Source organism: Mustela putorius, unplaced genomic scaffold, assembly GCF_011764305.1.
Source record: "Mustela putorius furo isolate JIRA1106 unplaced genomic scaffold, ASM1176430v1.1 tig00000873_pilon_pilon_pilon, whole genome shotgun sequence".
NCBI lineage: Eukaryota > Metazoa > Chordata > Mammalia > Carnivora > Mustelidae > Mustela > Mustela putorius.
The window spans coordinates 1503804-1522524 of NW_025421504.1; the positions used below are offsets into that span (position 1 = coordinate 1503804).

General features: G+C 69.5%; 1 protein-coding gene across 5 annotated transcripts; it reads left to right on the forward strand.

Moving 5' to 3' along the window:
- Positions 1-376: 376 nt before the first annotated feature.
- CEP131 (centrosomal protein 131) lies at positions 377-17501 on the forward strand. 5 transcript variants are annotated; one of them, XM_045085711.1, is made up of 26 exons: positions 377-607; positions 2586-2787; positions 3502-3605; positions 4066-4180; positions 4421-4548; positions 6816-6929; positions 7453-7602; positions 8670-8787; positions 9206-9319; positions 9533-9689; positions 10036-10130; positions 10599-10781; positions 11130-11312; positions 11391-11513; positions 11696-11821; positions 12164-12313; positions 13369-13471; positions 14143-14344; positions 14622-14729; positions 14809-14926; positions 15063-15197; positions 15844-15986; positions 16059-16236; positions 16330-16526; positions 17131-17191; positions 17265-17501. In XM_045085711.1, the coding sequence occupies exons 2-26, from the start codon at positions 2602-2604 to the stop codon at positions 17337-17339; spliced, it is 3366 nt and encodes a 1121-aa protein (XP_044941646.1). In that variant the 5' UTR covers positions 377-607; positions 2586-2601; the 3' UTR covers positions 17340-17501. The 5 variants fall into 5 exon arrangements, with proteins under 5 accessions (XP_044941646.1, XP_044941645.1, XP_044941647.1 ...); XM_045085710.1 differs by having other exon boundaries at positions 377-589; XM_045085712.1 differs by having other exon boundaries at positions 378-589; positions 12197-12313.
- The last annotated feature ends 1220 nt before the right edge of the window (positions 17502-18721 follow it).

Sequence of the window (18721 nt, forward strand, 5' to 3'; positions counted from 1 at the left end):
GGGACAGCATGGGCGACTGGGGACCGCGTGGGAGTCCGGGGCCGCCTGGGCGTCGGCGCGGACGGCCGGGTACCGCGTAACCGTGCCGGGAGCGCCACGCCGCCCACGCCGCGCCCGCCCCCCGCCTCCCTGAGGCCCCGCCCATCCCGCCCCCGACTAGCCGAGGCCCCGCCCTCTCCGGCTGGTCCAATCGACGGCCCGCTGCCCCGGGCGGGCGGGGGGGGGCTCCGCTCCTCCCGGCTCCTCCCACCCCCGGACGCCCGAAGGACAGCCAGGCGCCCAATGAGCTCTTCGGACGGCCGGAGCGGGCACCCGGACGGCCAATCCGGAGGCGGCGCGGGCGGGAAAGGCGGGCCCCCGTGACGGACGGGGGAGGAGGCGCCAGGCTGGAGGCTGGTTGCTAGCGGCCGCCGCTCGCCCTGCGGCCCCGCCGCTTCATTGTCACCTGGGCCTCGGAGCCTGCGCCAGGGCCGGGGCGCGAGGTCGCCCGCCCAAAGCCGGCGCCTCGGGCGTCCCACCCGGGAGGGCCTCGCACATCCGCCCGCCGGCCGGCCCCGCAGGCCCCGCGCCCCAGGCCCGGCTCGCGCAGGTGAGGGGCCCCGCGCAGGTGAGGGGGGCTGGCGCGGATGCGCGTGTGCGGGGCCCGCGCGGGTGAAGCAGGGGCGGGCGGGGCTGCGCGGGGGAGCGGAGTCCAGTGGGCGGGCTCGGGTCCCACCGGCCCCCTTGAGCCGAGACCTTGGGGGACCGGGAGCTGCTCCGCGGGGGCCCTGCTCCGCCGCTGCTGAGGACGGGGCAGGGGCTCGGGTGCAAGGCGAGGTCTGGCCCGCAGGTTTCCAGGGAGAGGCTGTGTTTACCTTCCCAGAGCCCGCGCGCCGCCGCTGCCCGCGTGTCAGCCCAGCAGCCCGCGGCGGGCCAGCCCGGGGCCGGCGGGGTGTGGCCAGGGCCCTGGGGAGCGGAGGGCGTGACCATCACCCGCGCGACCGCAGACGCCGGAGTGGGGACGCCTGCGGGGTGAACGGCGGGGACAGATCTGTGCGCCACTCTAGAGAACAGCGGCCCTGGCCCTGGCCAGGGGCCCCCGACTCCGGGCGTGTGGAGGGGGCGGCCGCGGGGACCCGCCGTGGGAGGGGTGTGTGGCTGCTGGCCCACCAGCGTCCTCCATGGCCGGCGGGGCTGTGCTCTCCTCCGCGGTCATTCCGTCTCCCGCTTCACGGGCTCCACTCCTGTTGCTTGTGTGCCGGCCACGTGCCAGGGGCTGGGGCTACGGGGTCCTTGTCCTGGTGGCGCTGATGTTCCTATGAGGAGTCAGACAACACAGACTGACCTGTGTGGCCAGCTGAAGGGAACTAAAGCAGGAGGAGGGAGCCAAGTGATGGGGACCGCTGGCTCTGTGACCGAAGGGGGAGCCTGGTGACATCCCAGGGAAAGTGGCCGCAGGCAGAGGGGCCCGCAGGTGCACGGGCTGGCCATGGAGACAGCCCGGCCCCGTCTGAGGGGCAGCAGGATGGCTGGTTTGGCTGAAGCAGAGCGCAGGGCAGTGGGGGGGGGCAGTGAGGGGTCACAGAGAGAGCAGGGTCAGATCTGAGGGTGCTGGCTGTCTAGACTTTATTTTCTGTGCCAGGGAGCCCTGGGAAGGTCTTCGACAGGGACGCGGTGTGATCTGGGACCTGGTAGACAAAGATGGGCTCTGGCTGCTGTGGGGAGGGCAGGAGCGGGGGGCTGTGTGCTTGTCCCGGTTCTAGGAGAGACCGTGGAGGGAGGGGGGGGGTGTGGGGAGAGGGCACAGGTGTGGCAGGGAAGGGCAGGATGTCCGCTTGAGATCCAGATCCTTGGTCTGAGTCCGTTACAAAACATGAGCCTGGGGCAGGGGAGGCCGGAGGTGGACGTCAGGGTTCTGCTTTGGTCCTTTTGGGGCTGGAGCACCAGATGCACAGCTCGTCTGGTGGCAGAAATTAGGGAACAGAGTGGGTCAGGACCTGTCAGCCTCTGTTTTGAAGCTTGGGGGCCAGACGTGGGCCCCAGTTGGGAATCTGGGTGGAGGGGAGGCCAGGGCAGAGCCTGGGGGTCCTCTGAGCAGAGGGGCTGGGAAGAGGAAGCGACAGCCAGGGAGACGGGGTGGGGTGGGGTGGGGGGGGCAGATGCCACAGCCGGGACGCTCCGGGCGCTCTGGGGAAATGCAGGGCTCCCACGGCCGGACAGCAGGCCAGAGCTGTGGCCCTTAGGTCGGGCAGCATGCGTCAGACCACGTCCCGGCTAGACCATCTCTCCTGGAGCCTCACCGCGGCCCTGTTCAGGACGGCCCCAGGAAGAAGCACTTTGCTTGTCTTACAGATGGAGGAGGGAGGCTCGGACGGGTGCAGAACCTGCCCCGTGGCGGGTGGGGGGCTGCCCCTGGCCACCCTCGGGCAGGGTGGGTCCCCCTGGAGAGCCGTCACTCGGCATGGAGTCCTGCTCTGACAGAGGGACCCCCACCCTCTCCACGAGGAGGTGGCTGGGTTGCGGCAGGCTCCTGTCCTGGCGGGAGGGGGTGTGTGAGGAGGCCTGGCTCCTCAGAGGGCATCCCACGGCGTTTCTTGCCTGCTCAGGGCCTGCTCCGCCTCCATGAAAGGCTCCCGGGCCGCCAGTGGTCCCTCCGGCAGCCCCGAGGGCAGCTCAGAAGGGGTGGACCTGAGCCTGACGGGCCTCCCTCCGCCTGTGTCCCGGCGTCCCAACAGCGCCTCGGCTGCCAAGCCCCTCACCCGCTCCTCCTCTGTGGTCACAGGCAGTGAGCCAAGGACGAAGGCGCTGGTGAGTGCTGGGGCCGGGCTTGTGCGGGCGCCCCGTCACCCCCACCTCCCGAAGGGTCGCCCCACCTTTCTGCAGGCCTACCCCGTGTCTGTCGTGCTTTCCTTGTCTGCGGCCGCCCCAGGCTCAAAAGGGACTCCGTTCATAGACCAGAGACCTAACTTGAGAGAGGTCAAGGCCAGGGTCGGCCGAGGGTGGACCGGGCCCAAGGCAGAGGAAACCCTGCTGGCGCCGACCTCTCTGTCCATCTTGCTCCGCCAACACCGGATTTGTCTGCGTCCTCAAGGAGCAGGGTGACTTGGGGGGAGGGAGATGAGCTCCTTCCGGCCTTGAAGAAAGCCTGGTGGGCTTGCCGGCAGCAGGTGCTTGGCGGGAATGAGCCGGCCGTGCTCTCGGGTAGCCGATGATGGTCACGACCAGGCCCGGAAGCCATTGCCAAGGCCCCCGGGCCAGGCCCCACGTGCTTCCTCCTGGGCACTCACCAGCCAGGGACGAAGGGTCCCCACATTGTTCAAGGAAGACGAGGCCTCAGGAGGTCGAGGACCTGGGCCAGGTCACCCTGACCCTCACCCAGGACCCCACGCTGCTCTTGTCCACAAGAACCAGGAGACCCTCTCCTCTCCCCACATCCGTTCTCCGAGGCCTGGTGTGGCACGGGGTGGACGGGTGAGCGTCTGAAGCCTTTGCCACAGGGCTGCTTGCTTCTTCCTTCTGCAGGAGGGGCCCGGAGGGGCCCGAACCATCAACAACCTCCGCAGATCCAGCAGCACTACGCAGGTCCGCCAGCCGCCAGCCAGCCAGGCCTCGGCCGAGCCCCTCAGGTAGCCGCCGGCCTGCCCTGCTCCTGCCTCTGTCAGTCGCCCTTCCGTCCTCACCCGGTTGGGCCCAGGCTAGACACCGGGGCCTGACGGGACAGGCACTCGGTCCACCCCTGCCGGATGGGGTGGCGGGGCGGGTACAGGCGGGACGCATCTTGACCCGTCCTATCTGCGAGTAGAGATGCAGACCCCCAGGCCAGCGTCCCCCTGCCTGCTTCTCTCCCTCTCCCTGCTGCGCCCCTCACGTGGGTGTCCAGGTGGCTGCAGCTCTAGTGGGGGCATTTCCTTTGGGCATGGTCGTCGGATCATAGCTAAGCCGCGACAGGCCAAGCTGTGGGCTTGGGGACAGGATTCTCTGTGACCTGGCTCCACCCGTCCCCTTGGAAGACCTGCCCATTTGTGCTCCTAGAGCTGGCCTCCCCGGACTGACTGTCCCTGTGTGCCATCCTCTCTCCCAACGCAGGCCGGCCGAGCACCCCCACTTCCTGACCCTCTTCGAGGGCGGCTCCGGTGGGAAAAAGAGACCGGCTGGTGTGAGCAAAGCTTCCAGCGAGAAGGGAGCCACATGGAATGTCCTGGTAAGGACCGAGTCTGTGTCCCTCGGAGAGTGATGGTGGGCCCCCGCCTGCCTGGCCAGCGGGGAGGGGTCGGTGGTAGCCAGCTCAGATCACTGCGGGACGGGTGGCGGAGGAGCGCAGAGACTCCCAGCCCCCGGACCATCCCGTCTGTGCGTGAGGCCGTGGGGGCACTCGTCAGGGGCTTGGGGTCAGTGGCCTGTGCAACACATCGTGGTCTGAGGTGGCTACTGTGTCATGCAGGATGACCAGCCCAGGGCCTTCGCCGTGTCGCCGGACTCCCGGAGTCCCAGCACTGTCGATGCGCCGGTGGGCCCGCGGAGGAGAGAGTGCACCGTGCCCCTGGCCCCCAGCTTCACTGCCAACAACAGGTGGGCCCTGCTGCAGGCGCTCCTTGTGGCCCTGACCACCCGAGGCCCCTGGGCCGGGGGCGGGGGTGTGCTGTGTGTCTGCCCGTGGCAGGACCTCCCCGCTCTGGAGTGAGGCAATGAATGAGGGAACGCGTGGCCGGCTTTCTCCGCCCAAGGGCCCGGGGAAGGAGGCTGCAGCGCGCCGTCTTGCACACGAGGCGGGGTTCTTCTGGCCTGGCGGGGAGCGCACACCACCGCGGGCCCCCACCCGCCCTCTCCTCCGTGGGGCAGCTTGCCTCCAGACGGCCCGAGACACCCGGCTTCATTCCTGAAGGGGCCGCTGGCCGCCATATGAGGCCCAGCTCCACGTCTCAGGAGGGTGGAGCGTGTTTCCCGGGGCCCTCCGGGCTCGCTGTGCGCCATTAGTCGGTCTGCGTGCCGGCTCCGGGGGTCCCGGGTCGGCTGCGCCGCCCCCCACCGCGAGACCGAACCAGGTGCGCGCAGAGTGACGGCCAGCGTGCAGGGGTCTGCAGAGGCCGGGGAGTCGTCCGGACGGCCAGGCGACCGGGAGAAGCCGCAGCGGAAAGCAGGCTCATCTCGGCGTCCCCGGGCTGCTGGGGGCACGGGTCCCCCTCGCCGTGGGCACAGGGACAAGGGGACGCGTTTACTTCTGTGCGAGAAAGAGCTTCTTCTCGACGCAGCTGCTGTTTGCCCAAGGAACAGTCTGGGGGGGCTCTCGGGGACGGGTCCCCAGAGTCGGCGTGGTGAGTTCCTGCTTCGGGTGTGAGAACTTAGAGGAAAATCTCATCGTGATCTCCGAGTGGCGCGTGGGCACGGCGAAGGGAAGAGCTGGAACCTGGCAGACCTGCTGCCCTCCCTCCCCGCCGAGTCCCGCTCTCCGGACACAGCCGCGCTCTGGCTGCTTCTAGGGCTTTCCAGCATGTTCTCCCGCCATTTCCTTGGCAATCTCCTTCCTTTTCTTTTCTCCGCGTGACTGCCGCCGCTGCCCGGTGCGCCTCCTGGATGGACTCTGCCGCCGGCCCTACCCCGCTGTCTCCTCTGCCTCCAGCTTTGGGACCCGAGGGGCCCGTGTACCCCTGAGCTGCACGCCCGCTCTTGCCTCTGTCCCCGCGTGGCCCAGCCGCATGGCCCTGGGGCCCACAAGCTCCTCCCGTCCCCAAGGGCGGCGGTTCTCGCCCCGTCTGTGATGATGTGGCTGTGACGGCCCGGGTCACCTGCCCCAGCTGCGGAGGCCGGCTGTGCGCTCGGCCCGGCTCCACGCGTGTCTCGAGTCCGCCGCGCTGGGAACGTTGCAATCTGCAGACCCCAGAAATACGAGCTATTCCCGCAAACAGGCTGTTAAACATTTGCCGGCGAGCCTGGTGGCCAGTATGGATTCTCGACCACGCCCTGTCCTCTGCCGAGCCCGTCCTGTGTGTCTGCTCTTCGCGTGTGTGTCTGTCCTTCGGTGTCTGGAACATGGACTCCACCAGCCTTGCGAGGGAGGCCCTCTGAGTTGTGCGGTGGCTCACGTCAGGGCGACTGGGCAGGGGCCAGGCTGGTGTCCCGGGGGGGCCGCACCTGTCCCCAACTGGGGCTCTTCTCGGGGCTGCTGCGTCTGTCCAGGGAGGGATTCTCTGGTCTCCTGACTTGGGGTTCAGTTCCTGCCCACCACTGCTGCGCACCCCGTGGGACAGCGGACACAGGCGTCCTGCTCGGCACCCAGACGTTGCTTCCCCGGGCAGGCCAGCCTGCAGCCTGGTGCCGGGGTGCTGACGGCCAGGAGGGGATCTGGGGCCCAGCGTTGCCTTAGAAGAACCTGGCGGCCCCACGTCCTGTACCTCCACGGGGTCCTGGGGCCAGAGCGGCCACTCCCACAGCCCCGCGCCCCTGCATCTCCACCCTTCCTCTCCAGGTCGCTTGCCACGGGCCCTTCTGCTTCTCGTCCTGTAAAACGCTGTGGTCACGTGTTTGCACCTGTCTCCGCCATGTCCCCTTTGTCCACATGTGTCCGTACCACGTGTATCCCTTCCGGTGGCTGGGAGGGCGGAGGGCGGACTGCGGGTCTGTGGCCAGCTCCCCGCCAGCAGCCGTGTCTGCCCTCAGGGGCCTGGGTTTTCACGGCCCGCACCGGGCTCTGCTCCGTGGAACGCTGCGGGTGGGGCTCTCCCGGGTCCCGAGAAGCCCCCACTGGCGCTGTGGTGGCCATGGAGGGGCCCCCAGGGTCGCGTGGGTGCTGGCGTGGCGAGCATGCTCCAGGGGTCTGACGCCGCTCCCGCCCCCCACAGGAGCAACAAGGGAGCCGTGGGCAACTGTGTCACAGGCATGGTGCACAACCACTACTCGCCCTCGGGCCGGGCGCCGCCCCCCAAGAGCTCCAACCGCACGGCTCCCTCCCTCAAGTAAGGCCTGGCTCTGCTCGGGCGGGTGTGGGAGCTGGCGCGCCGGGAGCGGCCCGGTCCGGGTCCCCATGAGGCCCGGTGCTGTGCCCACAAGGGGCACCAGGAGAGCGCATCCAGACAGACCCCGGCAGGCATGCGGCCCAGCTAGGAGCCCGCAGCGGCCCCCCTCACGGCATCGCCTTGTCCCTGCACAGCACACTTGGGGGAGGGGGTGCCCGTGCAGTGTCTCGGGTCACTGTCTGGCTCAGGGGTCCTGAGACTCGACATCTGTCTCCTTTTTTGAATGGGAAGAGCCCGTGCACCCCGGTGCCACCAGATGGGCCCATGGGAGGGGGTCGACCAGCATTTGGAACCCGGGAGCAGGCTGTGCCTCCTCCTCACGTCCGGTGGGTGCCTCCTTCCAGCCCCAAGGCGCCCGGGGTGAAGCCGAGGCCGCCCCCTCTGCTGGCAGGCAGAGCCGCTGGCCGGGGCTGTGGGGGGCCTGGGCGGGCGTCCCCAAGCCCCTCCTGCCCTTTCCGGTTAGCAATATCCTCAAGGCTGCCGCCGGCGAGGGAGAGAGCAGCGGCTCCGCAAAGCCGCACGAGAACTTGGCCGGCAGCAACCGTGTGGCCCAGAACAACGCCGGGGGCACCCCGCTCAGGAGGAAGGAGGTGACGGAGGAGGAGGCCGAGAGGTGAGCGGGACGGGGCGGGAGGGGCCTGGAGCTCCCGGGACAGGAGTTCTCGCTTGAGTGGTTGTTCTCAAACTCGGACGCTGACGAGCTCCCCAGGTCTGTTCTAAATGTGGAGAACAGGCAAGTCTGCGGGGCGGGGCGGGGGCCTTTGTGGGCGGATGGAGATGCTCTAAACCGGGTCCCACCTGTCAGCTTAGGCAAAGTCCTCAAACCGTTTACTTGATGGGTACGTCTCGTAGTACGTCCCTTGCAGTTCGCTAAAGCTCTTAATTAAAAAAGGATTAAGGGGAAGGGAGATAAAACAGAACAAACACCACTAATGGTCTTACGGCGTCTTACGGGGTGACCCCTGGTCCACGGCGTTGCTCCTGGTCTGGAAGCTGCGTGACCTGAGTGTGGGCTGCTCGGAACCCCGCCCGCCGGGCAGTCACTGCCCCATAGCGGGCCCGGGGAGCAGGCCGGGAGCCCGCAGCCCTGTGCTGCGCCCCTCTGTGCGCCTGTCCCAGGGCCGGCGACCGACCAGGTCCTGGCTGCTCCATTGGTGCCTTCAGACGGCCCGAAGAGCCGAGCTTTACTGGCCTGACTTGCAGTAGGAACCACACGTGTAACGCGTCGCGTGGTGGAGACTTTGGGCAGCAGCGTGCACCCGTGTCGTCTGCAGGGAGAGCCGCCCAGACAGAATGTCCGCCTGGCCCAGAACCCCCCACCCCGCTTCTCCAGGCCTGACCTTGGCCACGCCCAGCTGCCCCCTCAGGGCTCTACCTCTCAAGAACGCTCTGTGGCCGGGGCGCCAGGCCTATGGCCTGCCTGTACCTGTGTGCGGCTCTCTGTCCGTGAATGGCGTCCACCGTCAGGCCTGCAGTGTTCACACGGCCAAGCCACGGGCCTCTGGCTCATTTCTGGCCGCGGTGATGAGCGTCTTCGGGAACGTGCAGCTGTCAGCTTGTCCGCCCACCTAGGCCTTCGGGGGCGCGGGGCTGGAGAGGCTGTGGCTTGGCTGCCGTGAGTCCACAGGTGCACGGGACTGGGCCTTGGTCCTGAGCCCGGCTGCCCCTACCCCCCGGCAGGTTTATCCACCAGGTGAACCGAGCCGCCGTCACCATCCAGCGATGGTACCGCCGGCAGGTGCGGCGACGCAGAGCCGAGGCTGCCCGCCCAGAGCACCTGCTCGCATCCAAGCCGAAGGTCAGCGTGGAGTGTGAGCTGGGCGGCAAGGGTGCAGCGTCCCAGGGTCCCCGCCACGCACAGAGGGGTTTCTGGGGCCAGTGCCATTGCAGCCTGGGATCGCCCCGCGGGTCTGTACCCCGTCCAGCGGCCCAGCTTCCTCCCTGCCCCGAGTCACAGCCTGGGTGTCAGGACACAACTGCCAGCCAGCAGCACCCTGGGCCGAGCGGTCCGAGTGGGCTTCCGGCTGCAGGGCCCTGGCTCCTAAAGGCAGAGCGGCCTCCCCAGCTGGAAGAGCCCTGCCTTCCTGGAGGGAGGCTTGTTTTCTCTGGGCAGAGAAGTGGCGGTCGGGGGGGCCATGGGGTCCTGTAGAAACCCGGGGCTGCATCAGGCAGCTCCACCTTCCCCGTCAAACCAGCTATGACTTTGACTTCTGCAGGAGCAGGGGCAGCAGCTCGGAGAGGGGCTCCTGGGCCTGCACCAGCAGAAGGAGGCAGCCAGGAAGAAGGCCCGGGAGGAGAAGGCACGCCAGGCCAGGCGAGCGGCCATTCAGGTGCCCGAGGTGACCCAAGCAGCGTGGAGAGCCCAGTGCCAAGCCAGCAAATGCTCGCTGGGCCCACCCCCTGTACCCTGGGGACCCCTGCTTGCTGCCTTCCCTGAACCTCCTTCCCCAAGCCACTCGACGTTGGGTCCCAGGGCAGGGCTCAGGAAGGACAGGGGCCTGGCTCTGTCGGGCGAGGCTGCTCAGAGGGGCCCCCCACGACAGGAGCTGCAGCAGAAGCGGGCCCAGAAGTCAGGGGACCCTGAGCCCAGGCCGCTGGAGGACGCCCGGGAGACGGAGAAGCCCCGGCCTGCCCAGGAGCCGCTCCCGAGGCCAGGGGGCACCACTCACGCCCAGCAGACCCAGAAGGCCAACAACGCCGGTGAGCGCAGCAGGGCCTGGGACCTGCCTGCCAGCCGGCCTGGCTCTGGGCACCCCAAGCCCAGCCCAGACAGCCCTGCCCCGTCCCTCTGGGAGGGCTGTGGCCTCTGCTGCTGCCATTCGCCCCCCGGAGCCCCCGCTCTGCCGTGAAGCAGACCCTTGGGCCCTGCCTCTTTGCTCCTGCCTCTCTTCATCTGGAGCTGGACGTGGGGGCACCAAGGGTTCTGGGGTCGCACCAGTTCCCCTGACCCTTCATCTCCCCTGCATGTGGCCTCTCCTTAAGGGCTTCCCCAGATTTGCTGCCCCAGCTGAGTGGGGGGCGGCCAATGCTGTGCTGTGTTGTGCAGGGTCTGGCTTCCGAACGGCGGGCCCAGAGGACCCCTGCCAGTCTGCCTCCAACTCCTCCCCAGAGCCCCGGCAGTTTCCAGAAGACAAGCCTCAGGTGTCTGTACAGCTCCTCCTGTCCACCCTCCCGGCTTCAGCTTCGGGGCGCAGCCCTGCTTGGGTGGCCCAAGCCTGCCCCTCCATGGGGTCCCTGGTGCCAGGAAAGGCTGCCCAGCGTGGGTCTTGTCGCTCTGATGCAGGGATGGGGTCTCATGGGTCACTGTGGAAACCCGCTGGGTTGTCACCGAGGCTCCGGGGTGGGGCCCGCGCGCCTGTCTCCAGAGGGAGCAGGAAGCCCCGAGCTGGGGAGGGTCGAGGGGCAAGGTCGGGGGCGTCCCACGCGGCCACTCTTCCTGTCTCCCTGGAGGTGGGTCGGGGCGAGTCTGGTCCATGTGCTTACGTGGGCACGAGCCTGTGCAGAGGAGGCCTCCCCTTCCCCGGCCCATCTCCCCCTAGTGTCCCCCCCAACGGCTCTCTGGCGCCCTCTAATGGCCTTCATGGCTCTCCCTGTACGTGTCCACTGCAGGATGCCAACTCCAGGGATGTGGCCAGCCAGGATCTGGAGGTGGTGGGTCCTGCTGGGGGCAGGGCCAAGTCCAGGGCCACCCTGGATGAGCTGCTGGACACTCTCCGGCTGCTGGAGGAGGAGCCTGAGCCGCTGCCCTGCCCCAGGGCCTACCACCAGGACAAATACTCCTGGACCGACCAGGTCCGCACGGGTCACGGGGGCTCCTGCCTGCTTCGGTCGGGACCCTCACGAGGGCCCAAAGGGGCTTGTTAGGGTGTTCAGAGTAATCCTGGGTGGGCATCCCTGGGTGGGCATCCCCGGGTGGGCAGTGGGTATTGCCTCTGCCCATGGTGCCCCAGTGATGCCCCACAAGCCTCTGGGCAGAGAAGCCCTTCCTTCCAGACCAGGTCCAGCCGCCTTCCGCAGCTGTCCCTGCGCTGGCTTCTCCCCCGCCTCCCCTGCCTGGGGTTCCCCGAGCGACTCCCAGGAGTCCCTACCCAGGTCCTCGGCTGCCCCAGCAGCGCCTGCCGCTGTGTCCCTTCCCCGTAGGAGGACGACGGCAGCTCCCTGACGGCTGACAACCTGGAGAAGTTTGGGAAGCTGAGCGCGGGCTCCGGTCCTCCCGAGGACGGGACTCTGCTGTCCGAGGCCAAGCTGCAGAGTATCCTGAGCTTCCTGCACGAGATGGAGATGGAGACGTCGGGGCAGGGCCGGCCGGCCTCAGCCCCCCAGGTGCGGAGGGGCCCCGGGGAGGGATGGTGGGGCCTCACCAGGTGACCAGGGCCTGCCTGATGCGCGCGGCCTTCCCAGGGGCTGGTGCCGGAGGAGGGGCGGCGTCTGGGGCCCACGTGCACAGCGAGCGCGTCTGTGATGCGGCTGAAGCTGGAGGTGGAGGAGAAGAAGCAGGCGGTGCGGCTGCTGCAGAGAGCGCTGGTAACGCCCTGTCCCCACCCCTGCCGTCCCCGTCCCCACCCCGCAGACCCTCGCCCGCATGCGGGGGGCCGTGACCACTAGGGCCCCGCTCGCCAGCCTGCCCCTTGCGAGGGCCTCGCCCCCGTTCCCTCCCCCAGTGCGTGCTGCCCAGCCGCACACCCCCGACCCCGGGCCCCTCGCAGGTGCAGCAGCGGGACCTGACTGTGCGGCGCGTCAAGGAGACTGAGAAGGAGCTGGGCCGGCAGCTGCGGCAGCAGAGGGAACACTACGAAGCCACCATCCAGCGGCACCTGTCCTTCATTGACCAGGTGCCTCCGCTTGGGCAACGGGTCACCCAGGGAGAGGGGCCAGGACCTGCTGGGCCCGTGGGGTTGTTGTTCCAGACCGGCTTGGGCCTCACGGAGAGTTCCGGGCCCATGAGCCTTCTTCGCTGGGCCCCCTCCCCTCTGTGGAAACGGGCAGCGTCTTCCCGTGGGAACACTTGCCGGGCTGGTCCCAGACATCGCTGGGTGCTTCCCCAAGGCCGTGACCCGCCCCACCCCACGGCCGTGTCCCCCAGCCACAGCCCCTGCCCGCTGGCACGCCTGCCCCCTCAGCCCCAGAGTCCCCCCACGGGCTCTCGGGGGTCACGGCGGCGGGGCCCCCCCCAGGGCAGCAGCTCTAGCCCCCGCCCTTGGTCGCAGCTGATTGAGGACAAGAAGGCCCTGGCCGACAGGTGTGAGGCTGTGGTGGCAGAGCTGAAGCAGGGGGACCAGCGGCGCAAGGACAGGGAGGCCCAGGTGCAGGAGCAGCACGAGCTGGTGAGTCCCTCGGGCCGGTGGCCTGTGGCCGGGGTGACCGGCCTCCACCACTGTCCCCGCAGCCTGCCCCCAGCCCCAGCGAGCTCTCAGCACCTGTGGGAGGGAGGCCGCCTTGGAGCATGAGAGTCGCGGGGGCTTAGGAATGAGACCCCGGGACCCATCATGCAGCCTCGGGACCAGGAGCACACACAGAAGAGCCTCAGGCCTGCACCCCACATCCGGGGGGACAGCCGGGGGGCCGGGGGTGGCGGAGTAGAGCTGCCCCAGCACCAGTCACGGCCCCTCCCACCCCTGGAGCTGCTTCCCTCTGCCCTGCTGGGTGCCAGACCCTGGGGCCCAGGGACTCACAGCACCCTCCAGAGTCACATACGAAGAGGGAGGGCTCAGAGCGGCCCCCGCCTGCCACCCCCCCCCCCACAGTGCTGGCTGCCCCAGCTCTGGATCCCTGGACAGGGGGACCACACATGCTTTTCCTGGTTTTGTCGGCTGAGGACCAGACCCCTGCCCCATCTGGCTTTGCTGGTGGCCACCAGTCACAGGCCACCCCGCCCCAGCTGCACCTGCTGCGGTGTGGGTGGCGATGGTCCCCAGACCGGAAACTGACTCTGGGAAGTCAGTGGCACCAGCATTTTTTTTAAAAGATTTGTTTATTAGACAAAATGCATGTGCAAGCAGGGGGAGGGGCAGAGGCCAAGGGAGAACCTCAGACAGACCCCTGCTGAGCCGGGATGCCCCCCTACACGGGTCTAGATCCTGCCACCCCGAGATCACGACCTGAGCCGGAACCAAGAGTCGGGCGCTTAACCGACTGCACCACCCAGGAGCCCTGGCAACAACAGTTTTTAAAGTCCCCCCTGCCATGGCAGGGGGCACCAGAGTTGTGGACCTAGGGGTACCCCAGTGGGGTCTCTGAAGACTAATTACTTCTCCCCTCAGGCCTCCACGTCTGGGGAGGGCAGAACAGGCTCCCTGGCTTGTGCAGGGGAGGGGGGCGGGGGGTTCGGCGCCCCCCCACTTCCTCAGCTGCTGGGGACTTCTTGTTTCCTGCTTGGCAGGAGATGAAGAAACTCAAAGAGCTAATGAGCGCCACCGAGAGAGTCCGCCGGGAGAAGTGGATCAACGAGAAAACCCGAAAAATCAAGGAGATCACAGTCCGAGGTGAGCACCGGCGCCCCCGGAGCTGGTCGGAGGCTGACGAGCCGCACGGCCCAGAGGCACGGGACGGCAGCGTCTTTGAGCAAGGACAGTGGTGGTTTCAGTCATAGCCACGGTACCCTCAGGTGACCTCTAGTGGGCTTGGAGGCGGGGAGAGGGCCGGCTCAGGACCCAGGACAAAGGGCGGTTGGAGAGCATGGGCCATGCCTTCCCTCTGCCCCCTGAACTCCTCCACCTTCCCGGGGCCGGGGGTGCACTGGGGGGAAGCATGGGGGGCTCCCTGAGGTCCCTGCGACCTGGGACTATCGCTGCTCCCCGGGGAGGCTTAGAGAATGGGTCTGAGGCTGGCGGAGCTCCCGAGCTGTGGTCACTAATGGCCGCCCACACCCAGCCCACCTGCCCCCGGGGGATCCCTCCTCCAGGGGGAGCCCCACCGGGGGTGGGAGGGAAGGTGGGCCTAGGGGGACTCCATGGGGCTTTCTCTGGGGTGGTTGGGGTGGGGGACCCCCTGGATGGGCTGGAGCCCCAATGTCCTAGTGGGGGAGAGCTGGGGGTCCCCTACAGTACCAGAGGCAAGGGTCAGGGCCCCGGGTAGCATAGCCGGGCGAGGTGAGGGGCCCGCGGCCGCGAGAGGCCGGAGGAACAGGCCCCTGCAGTGCGGTGCCCTCCTCCAGGCCTGGAGCCCGAGATCCAGAAGCTGATCGCCAAGCACAAGCAGGAGGTTAAGAAGCTCAAGAGCCTGCACGAGGCAGAGCTGCTGCAGGCGGACGCGCGGGCGGCCCAGCGCTTCGGGCGCCAGGTGGAGGAGCTCCGGGAGCAGCTGGAGCGGGAGAAGGAGGCGCTGGGCCGGCAGGAGCGGGAGCGCGCCCAGCAGCGGTGGGTGTCCTCCCCGGGCGGGCCTCACCGGGGACAGGAGGGAGTCCAGGCCAGAGCAGAGCTGGGGTGTGCCGGGACCCGCGGGAGGAGACCGCGGACGCTGCCAGCACCGAGCTGGTGTCGGGGCAGGAAACCCCGAGGGCAGGACGCGCGGCCCCAGTGGGGCTCCCTGCGAGCCCCGGGAGGGCCGCAGCTGCGGGCGGGGCGGGGCGGGGCGGGGCGGGGCGGGGCGGGGCGGGCGGAGTCCAGAGCCCGAGCCGAGCCTCTGGCCCCACAGCTTCGAGCAGCACGTGGAGCAGGAGCAGCGGGCTCTGCGGCAGCAGCGGCGGAGGCTGTACGGCGAGGTGGCCGAGGAGAAGGAGCGGCTGGGCCAGCAGGCCGCCAGGTGCCACCCGGAGGGGAGCCGCCCGCCGCCCGCCGCCCCACGCGTGCGCCCCGCGCGCTGACCTCTCGCGGGCCCACAGGCAGCGGGCGGAGCTGGAGGAGTTGCGGCAGCAGCTGGAGGAGAGCAGCGCGGCCGAGGGCAGGGCGCTCAGGGCCGAGTTCGAGAAGGGGCGAGAGGAGCAGGAGCGCCGGCACCAGGTGCGCGTCTGCCCTGCGCTGTGCGTCGCGCGGGTTCTGGGGGCGCGGGGGTGGCGGCCGGGGTGGGGCTGGCCGGAGCCTGGGCTCGCGCACCCGGGGTTCGAGGCCTGCTGTCGTGGTGCCGCCCGCCCCCCAGATGGAGATGAAGGCCCTGAAGGACCAGCTGGAGGCCGAGCGACAGATGTGGGAGGCCAGCTGCGCCAAGAAGGAGGTGCGGAGCGGGAAGCAGCCTCCTGCGCTGTCCAGCACGCAGGCGCGGAAGCAGCCACCTGTGGGTTCCCCTTCCGTGGCCTCCCGTGGGCACGGTTCTGGGTTCCACAGCCCGGCTGCTCGGGGGACTGGTGGGCATGTTCTCGTGTGCACTCAGTGGGGGGCTGAGGAGAGACCGGGGCCAGGGGCCAATCTGATGGCAGAGGGGGCGGTCCTCCCCCTCCCCACCCCCGTGGCTGCCCTCCTCATTCCTGGTGCCTTCCCCAGGAAGCACCAACCTGCACTGCCAGACGTTTCTGGAAGAGGCCAGAGTAGACAGGTGCCTAGGGTCGCACATGAGGCCGTGTGCGTGGGCCAGATGACAGAGGCCCGTCAATGGCCGGGCAGCCTCCGTGTCAGCTCGTAACCATGCACGGGGGTCACTGTTTACGTGAGCAGATGCTGGGCAGCCGGGTCAAAGGCTGTGGTGTGAAACCTGAGGGGAATTTCCAGAATCGCCTTCCCAGAGCCTGCCCCGTTTGGGCCTCACCCCCGCCCCCAGGCTGGAGGTGTCCAGCCCGAGGATGGCACCCCTGGGCGGTGCTGCTGGTGCTCCTCCTGTGCCCCACCCTGGGTCCTGAGGGGGCCCACGGCGGGCGGGGGGCCTGCCACCCGGGTTCCGTGGGGCCCACCCCGCGCCGGCCCCAGCTAGCCCCGTGCACCCCCAGGAAGCGTGGCTGCTGAACCGGGAGCGGGAGCTGAGGGAAGAGGTCCGGAGAGGCCGGGATAAGGAGATCGAGCTGGTTATCCACCGGCTGGAGGCCGACATGACGCGCGCCAGGGAGGAGAGCCAGAGGGCGACGGAGAGCCGGTGAGCCTTCTCCCCGCGCCGCGCGCCGAGGCCCGAGGCCCCGGAGCCCCCTGACCCCACCCCTGCCCCCAGCGTGCAGCGCATCCGGGACCAGCACGCGGCGGAGCTCTCGGAGCTGGAGCGGGCAGAGCGGACGCTGCAGGAGCGGTGCAGCGAGCTGAAGGGGCGCCTCGGGGAGGCCGAGGGGGAGAGCGGGCGCCTGCGGGGCCTGGTGCGGCAGAAGGAGACGGAGCTGGCGCACCTGGCGGCGGTGAGCGCGGGGGAGGCGCGGGCGGCGGCCTGGGGGGGACCCCCTCGCGCCCCCCCACCCCCGCCCGCTCACTCCCGCCCCCCGCCGGCCCAGGTGAACGAGCAGCTGGTCAGCGAGAGGAGCGGCCTGGCCGAGGCGCTCCGCCAGGAGTTCGCCGACCGCCTGGCAGCCTCCGAAGAGGAGAGCCGGCAGCTCCGGGCCGAGCTGGCTGAGCTGCGGGCCCGCCAGCGGCTGGAGCTGGAGCAGCTCACGCGGGAGAAGCAGGCGGAGCTGGAGCACGTGCACGGGAGGTCGGCGGTGGGCGCCCGGGAAGCGCGGTGGGGGGGGGGGCCGCAGCTCCGACCGGAGGACCCGGGATCTGAGAAAAGGAAGTGGACTGTGGGTCTGCCTCTCGCCGCTGGCGGGGAGCTGGGGCTGTGAGCCACCGCTGAGGGCTCCGGGTGGCACCAGTGTCCCGGCAGGACGGGGTGGCTGCTGCCCCGGGCAGTCTCTGGAGGCTCCCGGGTCCTGTGCGGGAGGAGTCGGAACCCTGGGGACTCCGCAGTGGGCAGCTCCCCCAGCCCCGCGGACCCGGGGTCCTTCCAGAGAGGCGGGGCTGAGGGAGGGGTCCTTCCTCATCTCGGCAGAAGAGCCTCCCTCTGGGCTCTAAGTCACCCAGGCCGGTCCTGTGGGCAGTGGCCCCGGGCCCAGCCGTGGGGGTCACCACCAGTCACCAACACGCACAGACGGCCCGGTGCCCGCCGTCAGCAGGGTGGGATGGGGTGGGCGGGCACAGCCACCTGCCAGCTCTTCCGGGATGGGGGCCCCTCCTGGCCCCCCTGCTGCCCTCAGCCTCCTGCCAGCCACGGGGTCTGGGGGGAGCTGCCCCAAGGCCCACTGAGCGCTCCCCTGCAGGGTGAAGGCGGCCCTGGCGAAGAAGGAGAAGGCCGTGCTTGGCCTCCGGAAGCAGCACCAGGTGGGTCCCCCAGGCCCGGCCTGCGGTGGGGGCGGAGGGGGCGGCCCAGGCCTAACCGCGGGCGGCGTTGCAGGCGGCAGTGAAGCGGGCCGAGCACCTGGAAGAGCTGCTGGAGCAGCGCGGGTGGCCGCTGCCGAGCGCCAAGTGACCCGCAGCCCGGACGGGGAGACAGCAGCCGGGCGGAGAGTGCCTGGTGCCAGGTGGAGCCCGTCCTGGTCCCGCGGCGCCCTTCCGTCTCTCCGCCCTGGGCTGGGCCGTCCCGACGTTAGAGCGCCGCCACGGCCTTTGAACAGTAAAGGTGGTTTTGATACTTTGTGTCGCCCGGCCTTGTCTCTCTCTCCTGGGCTGGAGGCCAGGTGTGGGGTGTCCCCCGCCCAGCCCTGCTCTCGGGCTGACTCCCCGTGCCCCCTCCCTGCTGCGGGGCCTGGGGTTGGGTCCCAGTCCCCCAGCACAGAGAACAGCGCCCTGGCTGGCCCGCCGCACCCCCAGAAGGAGCTCGGGGGCTCTGCCCCGGCTGTGCCCCCGCGCGGGTGGCCGGGACAAGCCCTCCAGGAGACCCTCGTTGTCCTTCCGCGTGCCACTGGAAGTGCGACAGGCAGGAGCCCCCAGGAGTGGGCGCTGGACAGGCCCTGCCGTGACGAGGATGGAGGCCCCCCGAGAGTCGGAGGGGTGCCGAGGGGGCTCCCTCTCAAGCACTCGCTTCCCCCTCCTCTGCCGGCACTGGTCACGCCTGCTGCGGAGCCCCTCCGGCTCACGCGGGGCGTCTCGGCGTGCCCTGCAGGGGGGCCGAGCCCCACCGACCCACGAGGGCTGAGGCAACTTGCGGGACTCTCACCTGTGGGGCCTCTCCCGCCACTGTCGTCCTGTCTCGGGGCGTCCTGTCTCCCCTGCACGAGAGCGTCTCCTCTGTGTTTGGTGCTGGAGCTGGCGCGGCGGGGATACACGCCAGTCCCTCTGGCCTGACCCCTCCCTGCGTGTGTGGGCCCCCGTCTGGCCCCCAGGCAGCCTGTATGAGCCGTGTCTGTGTCCCCTCCTAGTGGGGCTGGCTCGTCCTGTGACATGACCGGGTGGGGGGAAGGTCTCGTGGCTGTCTAGTCTGTGTGCCTGAGGCGCCCAGTTCTGAGGCTGGAGGCGAGGAGGGCGGTCCTGGTCTCCACCGAGCTCCCAGGCCTGCTTCCCCCCTCTGGGGCCGCCGTGGCCCTGCAGCTCCCCCCGTCTGCCCGCTGTTCGGAGCTCCGGGCTGGCCTTTGGATGCGTTCCTAAGTCCGGAGAAGGGCGGGTGGCTGGCCCCCAGGGGAAGGGGGTGCCCCTTGAGGGGAGGGGCAGCGGGCACCGGCTCTGCCCCCCCCCCCCGGGGAGGCGGGGCTGGCTGTCCAGGGCCCTCGGCTGGGCTCCCAGGGGTGTGGCCAGGACCACACAGGGGAAGACGGGCCTTTCTATGGAGGCTCTGGCCTCCTCCGCCCACCAGAAAAGGTATTTTTGTCTGAAGCAGTTAGGAATTGCTCCGGGGGAGTGGCTGGAAATTACTGA